General features: G+C 37.7%; 1 protein-coding gene across 1 annotated transcript in view; it reads left to right on the forward strand.

The window, feature by feature from the left end:
• EPB41L3 (erythrocyte membrane protein band 4.1-like 3) overlaps nucleotides 1-10,882 on the forward strand; it is a 176,952-nt gene that overhangs the window by 71,746 nt on the left and 94,324 nt on the right. Inside the window, exon 2 of the mRNA XM_012725842.1 lies at nucleotides 8,337-8,533. Within this exon, the coding sequence (XP_012581296.1) occupies nucleotides 8,337-8,533 (197 nt within the window). The remainder of the gene's footprint in view (nucleotides 1-8,336; nucleotides 8,534-10,882) is intronic.

A 10,882-nucleotide genomic window follows, 5' to 3' on the forward strand; every position in this document is an offset into this window, starting at 1 on the left:
AAAATAGATAGATATATAAAGAAAAAATAAGTGAGAGTGCCTTTGGCTAAGGAAAGTTAAATCATAGTCAATTCCAAACTCTTATTTCAATGATAGGGAATGCTAATGAACCTTACAAATACAGACAAACCTTAATAGACTAAACTAGCTGAGGAAGCCTCAGCCGTCATGACTGTGCAGTGGTGGGAGGTGGATCACTAGTGTCTGCCACAGTCACTTTGTGTCCTTGGGAAGGTCAGTGAGTATCTGTCATCACTTGCCTCAGAGGACATTTCCTTTGATTTCATGCTGTTAATACAACAGTATTTCTGACTCTCAGGAATCCTCTATTGAGGTCACAGAGACATGGCAGAGTTAGACGAGAACCCAGTTTCTCCTAGCTGGTTTGCCCCCATTTGCCCCACCAATCTTCTCCCCATCATAACCTCTCCTGTGCTTTTATTTGTCCCACATTTCCCCTTCCTTTTGCTGTGAAGTTGGACCTAAAATGTCACATTTAGCTTGGGATCAAAGGTCAGTGATCAGTAATGATTTTTCCATCAAACAAAATAAGGGTTATTTCCCGTGGAAATCCTCCCTGACCCGGTGGACTCATTGAGTCCTGCATCTTTGGGCTTAGTCCTCACACCCTGGGATCTTTGGCTGGCTTGCTCCTCCGGGGTAGCCTATCAGAACACACATGCATTGTTTCCATTGTTTCGTTTTAGAAATTCCCAGCTCTGAACTATAGCTGGCCATGGTTGTTCTGAAGTCTCTGGCACTTTTTTGACGGGTCTTGGTGACCCTCTCAGGCTTACAGTAGTCATTGTAGAAAAAATAAATTTGATTAGTATATCATAATGCTTTTCAGCTTTCTACTTCTGACTTCTTAAAAGTCATTCTACTCCGGGAGAGTTGGTATATTGGCCTTTGAATTTGAACTTAGTATGGGTAAAAAATGTATCTGAAAAAACATCAGAATTTTCTCTGCTACTGGTCACCATGACTCAAAATGATTTATTATCACACTTTTGAAGATATTTCATATTGACCAGTCCTAAATTCTGTACTTTGAGGAGAAACTGGCCTACTGCTGCCCTAATGAGCTCTTCTTGGTTTATTATTTTGGTCAAATTTTGAGCCAAAGCAATGGAAAGGTCCGCTGCCTCATCCTCTTGTCTCTCATCACTCCCCACGCACCCTTTATGTTCAGCCACAACAGACCGATGCCCTTGTAGAGTAAGTGTAGGTGATTTTGCATGCTGTCTTGTTATTGCATAGTTGGCAGTCCCTGCCTAGATCTTTCTTCTGTCTCCTTTCTTTAAAACGACTCAAGAGGTAAAATTGACAGATGTGAAGTGGTTCAAATTGGGACTAAGGAAGGAGATGGTATATCAACCCCTTGATGAGCAGCTGGACAGATGGAGGCCACCTACAGGCATAAGTGGTGCACACTGGAGAGCTGGGAGGATGGAGATAGCAAGGGGGGAGACAGAGATGAAGAGTGGAGTTAGATATTGGCTCTTCAGCTCAGAGAGCTCAAAATTGGGAGACTTATATTTGGGGATTGTCAATTGTATTTGAAAGTAAATGGAGGAGCCCTCCAAGAATGATGAGCTAAAACTGATTCCTAAAGAACTGCAAAGTTTAGAAATAAAGTATGGAAACTAAGATATGATATTATCCCATGGCAGTAAGAGGTTAGCCAGGAAAGGCAGAAGATAAATCAAGGGAATGTCAGAAACCCAGGGCTTTTGTTTTTCTTCTTTTAATAAAAGGAATCCAGTGAAGAGGTCATGGGGATGTCACTGTTTTGTTTATCTTGTAATTGGGTATTTTGGGTGGACGGGTGGATAGTACTCAGTCACAAATTTTTAAGTGATTGATATATCAGTATACTAGCTTTCCTTCTCCTGTAAATTTATGTTTAAAAGAAAAAAGTTTGCTTTTTTTAAAAATTGCCCATTTACTTCTATATTTTAGTAGGTTTCTAAATAGTATGAAGGTTTTTTCTTTCATGAAATGCATTGGTATGCCATAGGAATCCTGTTTTATACATCAATGCTGGAGACATATAGTGTGTATTTTCCTCACTCAATCCCAGGTTGTGTTTTCTAGTAAAATACCACTGAATTTTCAAATTAGCAAAAAAGTAGGTAAATTTGAGTAGAGAAGCAAGATAGACATCATTTAGTGAGGACATGGATAGTTAGAGATATCTTTTCAAGTGGGAAAGATGAGGATAAACTATTTTCTTGCTTCTATGGAATAAAAAATGAAAGCTGAAAAAAAGAACAAACCTGAACCACATGACAACGACCATATTGTATAAGTAAAAAGGATTGAGAATTGTGAATTTGATTTCATTTACACCTGCACAAAGCCTCTGTTGAAGCTCATTACCATTTCTTTTGGTAGTCATTTAATAAATATATCCCTGAAAGAGGCATAATGAAATACAGTTTATATTTCTTGAAAAATAAAGGACTCCTCTTGCCACCAGCCCAGGATACTTAAATGTCCTCACCCCAAGTTTTAGGATTTGGAGTCATTATGAATCCAAACCTTTTCGCTTAAGCAAAGCATACTTAATAAGACAAATTTAGTATAGAGAAAGGGCACTGTTTACACAAAAGCTAAGCATAAATATTTTGTGTCAATTTCAACCTGTGTTTTCAAGTGACGGTGTTTACTTCCTGTACCCCAAATAGTCAAATTATGTTTAGTCCAAGTGAATCTATCAAAAGAGAAGGACGCTTTGGGAAAAAAAAAGTTATCTTTAGTGAGCTGGAAAGGAAAATGTGGGATTTTTCAGTGGCAAGGATCATCCAAGAAAGGAAAACGAATATGTATAAGAAAAAAATAGATAAATACTAAAACAATGTAAATACCATAAAAAATAATTTGAAAGTGTTTGGCATTTAGGTACAAGAGTGGAGGAGAACATTCTACAAATTGTAAATAGTGAGTTAAAATCAGAAGTATTGTATTTAGGTATTTGTGATTTTAATTGCCATTTACAAATCAGTTTATTGCTTCCTTATATTGGCATATGGGTAGAAAAGAAGACATTTAACAAATGTCTTGAAATTCAGTTTGTCGATCTAAGCCATCAATACTGGTTTACTCTTAGGTACATTATGAGCTGGTGCCCTTTCAGATAGTGGAATTAAATATTGATTCTAGTGAGATTCCAAAATTTAAAAGCTTTACATTTGAAGTATATTACTTTCTATTTCTCAGTAACAACAAGAGTTTTATTTTTTTAGTTAAAAATAAAGACAATGATTTTCATTCATTACATTGTGCATAGAGTGCTAGAAAAAAAAATAAAATATGCCTAGAAAATATTTGACAAGGATATAAGGGTTTATCTGGGGCTTGAGGTCATTTATGTGATATGTGAAAGGTATGGTATTATGTGGTACATTCATAGGAAGAAAAATTACTCTAAGTTTTTATTTAAATAGTTAATAGGTAATTGCTAGGCTCTTTCCACTTTGCTGTGTTTTAAGCAGAGTCATGGAATTAGAGACAAAAGCAGGTCATGCAAAATGGTTCTATGTCTAGAATCATGGCACTATAATTCAAATTGGAATATTGCCTTAATAATTTCCCCTTTAGTTTCATGCATAGTGAGTCTAGGGGCTAATGTCATATATTTAGAAAGATTTTTATTTTAGCACATAATTGAAAACCATTTTACAGTGGAATGAGATATTATGCAACTACATTTGTGTAAGAACTCCTTATGTTGAAAAAATAATAAGGAAGTTGAAAGAAGATGGCGAGGAGGTGACAGATTTGTTGGCTTAAACTGAAAGTAGACCGGCAGTTTCACTGCTTTCACTACCCCTCTACCCCCACCTAACTGAGTCATCACTCACTTCTAGTCTGAACTCATTTTATGGAAAAGGAAATTAGTTGCTAAAGATGAAGTTAAACATCCCGGATTACTCCTGAAAACTGGTATTTTCATGTCTTATATCTATAAACATTATACATATATTTTAAAGTAAAATGAGCTGAAATGTTTATATTTTGAGATAGAATTCTGGTTTTCTGCTTCTGCAAACAGTTGTAGCTATTATTTGCTGAATCATATGACAATACAGAAACTCCTAAGTACAACATTCAGAGAAAATAAATATTGAAGCTTTCCAAAATATTTTTGGATGTCTTGCATTTAAGAACTCTCCTATCCTGAAAAAATTAAGTATCTCTTTAAAATTTGCTTTTTCTAGTACTCATTGTGTTTTACTCTCTCAATTCATGTTCTCTTGGGCTACTCTTCTATAGAGATTCTCTGAATCACCTAAACATTTTCATTTGGAGTTTCGGAAAAATCCTTTGGTCTACAGGTAAATAGATTCAACTAAAATCAGATCAGTAGTGTCTATTAACTTGTAGAGTTCAGTTCTGAAAATTGTAAGAATTTAGTTTTTCTTATAAGAAAAAAAGCTTAATGGATTACAAAGATGTGGTATACATACACCCACTATCAAAAAACAGAAAACTTGCCATTTGTAGCAATGTGGATGGAGCTAGAAAGGATAATAATAGTAATTGAAATCAGACAGAAAGAGAAATGTAAATAGTGGATGGTGTCACATATGTGGAATAGAGAAAAACAAAAAAAGGGTCAGATGAAACCAACTGAAAAACTAACCTGTGATACCTAATTGTGGAGGGGGCAAGAATTAGGGGGAGAGGAGAGAGAAGGGAGGATGCGGACACAGAAGGACAGAGCAGGAGGGTCCATGGTGGTGGGTGCGTTGCTTAGAGTGAACTCCTACACTTCTGTAATGGAAACAAGGAGGTAAAACTATATTAACTCAACAAGAGCATTTAAATTAAAAATAACAATACTTTTACCAACTTAGGAGAGATTTACCTGTGATTAAAGGCAATAAAGAAAAGATGTCACACTTTCAAATGTACAAATGTGATCACAAGTAGGGTTGATTTTATGATGTATTCAATCATCAAGTCATTGCTGATGTACCTACTATGTTGTGCTAGGCAGAGAGTAAAGAGGTCAGGGAGGATTGAGTGATGAAAAAATTAAATCAGTTACAGGAAGGAAACGAGGCACAGTTAGAATAACTATGTAATGAGGACAAAGTCTCTCTTAGTCCACACTTGACAAGTGGGGAGGCCACCTCTTGGAGAGCAGGGGGATAATGGTCTCAGCAGAGAGAACAGTGTCTAGATTACTCCAGACAGAAACCTTGGTGTGGGTTAGAAACTCACTGGAGGCTGCATGATGGTTGGCAGTGGAATAGAGGGTTGGGGTGTTGTGGAGGTGGGGTGGGGGTGGAGATCTGGCTTATCCCCCAAAACTTTGGCACTGAATGGTTTAGTGTGCTCCCAGCACACTGGGAAGCTCTTGAAGAGTTTTCAGCAGTGAATGAGATGACTAGATTTACACTTTATAACAGTTAGACAGAGGTGGGTAGGACGAGAGGAGGGGGAAACAATTGGAGGTATTGGAGGGAAGCAAAGATATCATGTGGGGGTGGGGTAGCAGGGGTCTGTCTCAAGATAGGTTTTGGAAACAGAACTGGCAAAACTCTCTATTGTATTTTCAATAGGAAAGTAAAGGTAAAAATTGTCTGCAGGGACTTAACAGAGTTTTGTTTTGAGAGAATGCATTGTCATTTATTGAGTTGAGGATGATTAGGGAGAAGGGAACAGATTTGGGAGCGAAAAAATCAGTGGGTGCGTAAGTTTAATGCTCAGGAGAGAGGTTTATACTAGAAATATGAATATATGAGCTTTTTACTAGTGGGAAGTACTTACAGGCCTGGGAAGGGGTGTTGTCAGCTGAGGAGAGGCATTTTCCAAGACATCACCTCATGTAGAGGTTGGATAAGGAGGAGCCTATAAAAGCGAATGAGGAGGAGTCAAAGAGAGGAGAAAAACAGCAATGAGGGTGGGAAATGGGTGAAGAAGGCTTGTCCCTGGTTCGAGGCTTCTAAGAGGTCAGATGAAATGAAGACGAGCAAATGGATAGTCCACTGCACTGACCATAAAGTGCCCACATCAGTGGAGTGATTACTGAGGAAGAGCAAAGGAGTAAGGAGAAGACAGGGTCAACAAGGCCATTTTTTGAAGTTATTCCTGGAAAGCAGATTACACGGGAGTAGCTGACGAAGGATGTGAGATCAAAGCCAGGCTTCTTTGTTTTTTGGTGAATGGAAACCACTGGCGTATAGTGTATGTTTTGGTAGAATTTTAGCCTGTAGCATGTGTGTTGGGTTGTGTGTGAGCTACTGTGCTGAGACTCAAACAAGACCCAAGTTGAATCTGCCCATAACAACCCAGAGCAGGTGGCTGTCACGGGACATCTGGAGGCCCAGCTGGCCTGGTGGCTCTGGTGTCCTCCTGAAGTCGGGATCTTAGGATTGTGCTTCTAGTGTATGTCAGTCATTGCTTTCTAGCCAATGGGGAAGGAAATCTGTGAAGATCACTTAAACAGCGAATACGTTTTCTCGTCGTTTCACTAGTCCAGGCTTAACCATGTGGCACAGTTCACAGTATTAACAGAGGATTGGAAGAGCACCCATGCAAACTGAAAATTTAAGGAAAGTGGTAAAGGAAAAGAAAGGTGTGGAAGATGGATTCTGGGAGAGTTGATTAGGGCCACAGACTGTGAGCTTTTTGTATGTCTCCTTGCCGTGAGCATTCTTGTACTTGGTACTTAGGAAGAGAGCTAGTGATTTTAAGTGATTGTTGAAATTAATCCTTTCCTTTCTGAAAGGACTTGTTTAAAACTTTGGATCATGCAATGCTGCTACCTTTCTCTTTTTTCCACTTATTTTTTCCTGACGCCTCAGTACTTTACATTATAAACATACAAAAAAAGAATGTAATGTTTACTTTGAAGATTTGCTTGAAAATGTATAATATAAAAGAGGAACTTTTTTTTTTTCATTTGACATTACTGTCTTTTCTGTTTGAGCTTGATTTTTACATACACTCTGGGCAGCTGACACATGCTGACTTGAGATGTGTTTATTCAACAGAGAGATTAACTGGTGAGGGTAAAAAAATACTGCTAAATAAAAAACATAGGTATAGTATTTAATTCATGACATAGATTGCTATTTGTAATGTCGGTACTCCCTTTTCAAATTATTAAGCATATCTTAGTATTTATTGTGAAGATAGGAACTAAAAAGTGGGTTTACTGTGGAGGGGTTTTTATTTTTGACATAATTCTGCATTATACTAATGAGTATATCATTTGCTCAAAGTATCACACTAACCTTTGCTTCATATTTTTACTGTAAAATTAGAATTGGAAGGGCACTTATGAGACAACCTGAGACATAATTTTTGAGGCTTACCATAATACCTAAAATAAGAAATTATTTTAAATGACTTACACCACTGCTTAGAGTACAAACCTGTTTAAAACCTAGTGGCGTGTCTATGCATATGGAGACAGGAAACAGCTGGAGGCAAGTTCTTTAGATATGATCATGTTCAGTTCTCTCATTTGGCAGATGTGGACCCTGAGATACAAAAAACTTAAAAGTGTCTTGACTAGTAAGCCATTAGAAGAGGGTGGTTTTATTTTAAAAGATTTTTAGAATTGCTATATATTAAGATCTGTTGTTTGAGTTCCTTATGAATTATGAGACAGAAAATTCATCTTTCAGTATTCCACAGAAATCAGAACAAGCCAGAGGAAGTATGTTAAGAATTAACCTGGGTGGGGGGGGGGGCAGAGGTGGAGTGCTGTCTGGCTCCCCTCTAGCTGTGACCAGACTTGTCCTGTTGAGGACAGATTCCATGTCACTGAGAAACTCCCATTGTAACTGTGGTTGCTAGTTCAAAGGAAGATAACACAGCTATGAGAAATCAAAGAACAAAGACATTTTACATGGAAGAATGCATAGATTCAGTAATTCCAAGAAGAAATCAGGACTCCTGTGTAGAGAAAAGGAGAAAGGGAATGTTATTAACTCATCCTTCCCAGAAATTAAACTATATATCCAACCAGGGCAAGAAATTCATTTTTCAAAGGCATATAATTGTTAGGACAGTAATGTCACTTGACAGTCTCCAGCTGAAAAAAAAAAATTGAATTGGAATAAAGCTGTAATCATTACAAGTCACCTTTACTTCTAGTTAAATGTTCATTTTGAACCATGGTGCCTGCCTCGTGGTAACCTGACAAGTCCTCTGTTAGCTGTGTGCCACAGGCCTGACTTTTGATTGTCAGCATCTCTCCATTCTTCTTCCTTTGCGTGCGCTTCTCTTCAGCCTTTTACATGCAGCGTCCTAGTTTTCTTGCCTAGGGAACGTAATTACACTGAGTGATGAGACTTTCCCTTCTCTGCTTGCAGAACAATCAACCATGACGACTGAATCAGGATCAGACTCAGAATCCAAGCCGGAGCAGGAGGCTGAGCCCCAAGAGGCAGCAGGTCCGCAGGGGCGTGCAGGGGCCCAGTCAGCTCCAGAGCCCAGCAGTGAGGAGCAACAACAGGTCCTCGAACAGTTTGAAGCTGCTGCAGCACACAGCACCCCCGTGAGGAAGGAGGTGAGCCCCGACACTAAGCTTCCTGCTCCCCTATACCTGCCAGCATCGTCCAGAAAACCAATTAAAGAATGAATGTTTACAGAGCCTTCCCGAGGTCTGGTTTGACCTTGGTCTCTCAGTATTAGCAGGCAATAGGAGGGATCATCATCTTGTCCCTCTTGTGGCGGCAGATGAAAATTTATGCTATTTTAGGGCCTTCAGTGAATGCCCTTCCACAACCTTGCTTGGTAACTCCTTCCTTAAAACACTTCAACTCACACTGAAATCTGGCCTACAGTTTGTGGCTTTATCTGGATTCACAGGCAGGGTAGACCCCACACTTAAAGTTTTAATTTATGCTGCTTTGTTTTCATGTGGAAAGATAAGTTTATTAGAAAAAAAGAGAAAGGAAAAGAAGGGGAAGGCCCTACATAGCCACAGGTGGGCATGAGATCAGCTGCTGCTTATGCTCCTGTCTTTCCTGAAGCCCAGTGGTGACAGAGCTATTTTGATTTTTCCCAGGAGTCACTGTGACCCCAATTGGCACCTCTTATAGTGGATGTTCAAGTAGCTGTCTTTCTTTTATCTGGGTACAGCTATGTTTTCAACTTTATTGCCTGGATATGTTCAAGTGATCACCTTATAGGAATATTTTTGTAACATGTTTTCATGCAAGAAGTAAAGCTTAAAATACAAAATAAAATCATGGTCTTTGAATGAATCCACATTTAAATTTCATTTAACTTAAAAGCTTGAATTTGTAATCAACATTTTAGAGTACTGACTCGTGTGGTAAGGAAATCTGGAGGTTCTTACAAACGGCTAAACTTTATAGGTTGAAAATGAATATGTGTGAAGCTAGAAATTCTAGAATATATTGAAAGACTTGAAAGCAGCATGTTAGTGTAATTGTTTGGTAGGTGTAACATATTATTATAACATTAAGTGATATATTTACAACCTGATCATTTTATTTCTTTTCCCTAGCACTCCAGGCCTCCAGGCCTCAGCTTTCTAAGATTCTTCTACTCTAAAGTTCTTTGGCCATACTAGGAGTCCAATTACATTAGCAGTAAAATTAAATAGATTTCACTGTTTAATGATGTTTAAAACATGGGCTTTGGCTGGATTTGAATTCTAGTTTATTCAGCTTCATAACCTTGAGAAATTTTCTGAAGACTCTGCTTCCATGCTTGTGTTCCTTTCTTCTCTCATGTACGAATGCAGGTAATAATATCTACTTCTCAGAGCTGCTCTAAGGATTGAATGAAATAGAGAACTTGCTAAAATGTTTGATACCGAATATTTTTTAATTCTAGTGCATTATATGACTATGAGTCTCATTTCCTTTGAGATACTTGCTCTGCTTTTCTATAGTTGTTTATAGATGTTTAGGATGCATACAAAAACCACACAGGTGAATTGGTGGTGGGAAGCCCACAGGGATTACAACTGAGATGGAAAAAGGCACAAAACGATGTCAAAATAAACTATTTTATTATTAAAAAAAACATATAATGGATTTATGTTTCGAATGTTGTGGAGTACTTGAAAAAGGAGTTCTATTCCCTTTGAATACTGGTCACTTAACATTCCTCTGGAATTGTCATATAAGTAACTCAGGGAGCTTATTCTGATAAGCTGGAAAAATAAAATATAATCTTACCTATTATATGGAAGAAATTAATTCCAGGTAAAATTTTAATAAAAATACAGTTTTTGTTGACTTTGCCTGTGATAAGATAAAAATGTAAATTAGAAGTACACATCTTATGTAAATTACAAAGCACTTGAAAATATGATTATTGACATAAAACTTCAAGATCAGCAAATGTCTCCTTACACTAACCTAAGGTTCAAATAAATGAGTTCTATGACTTGTTGTAGTCACTGTCTTAATGTTTTGATATGCAAAAACTAGTAGTCAAAATTAGACCAAGCTCCCCAGAGCAAATTTTCTTTTATCTACTTGTTTTAGCCAAGATTTGCTTTCGTAACTGTCTTGGCCTTTGAAGTTGATTGTTCATTTTATTCTTTGTGTCTTCTCTTGCAAATTGCAAGTCTGTTCTTAGGACTTTGTCCAGACTTCACCTTGAATCTTAGGCAAGGATACTTCCCTCCCCTTTGGTGATAGAGAAAAGGATTGTATTTGTAATCTTCTTGGTGGAAAACAAGATAGAAAATTCTGTGTAAAGACTGTAACCTATCCCTAAAATTTAAAAAAAGTCCTCTTCTCCCCCCTCCAAAAAAAAAAGCTGTGAGTATATCAGAGTATTATAAAATTGTGGAGGCTGATAAAACAAGAAAAATTGTAGTGACAAACTGTCAGTAATGTCTTTACTCTCAAGCCTAAGCACTTTTAGCTTGTGA

Source organism: Condylura cristata, unplaced genomic scaffold (assembly GCF_000260355.1).
Source record: "Condylura cristata isolate star-nosed mole 26May11 unplaced genomic scaffold, ConCri1.0 scaffold00016, whole genome shotgun sequence".
NCBI lineage: Eukaryota > Metazoa > Chordata > Mammalia > Eulipotyphla > Talpidae > Condylura > Condylura cristata.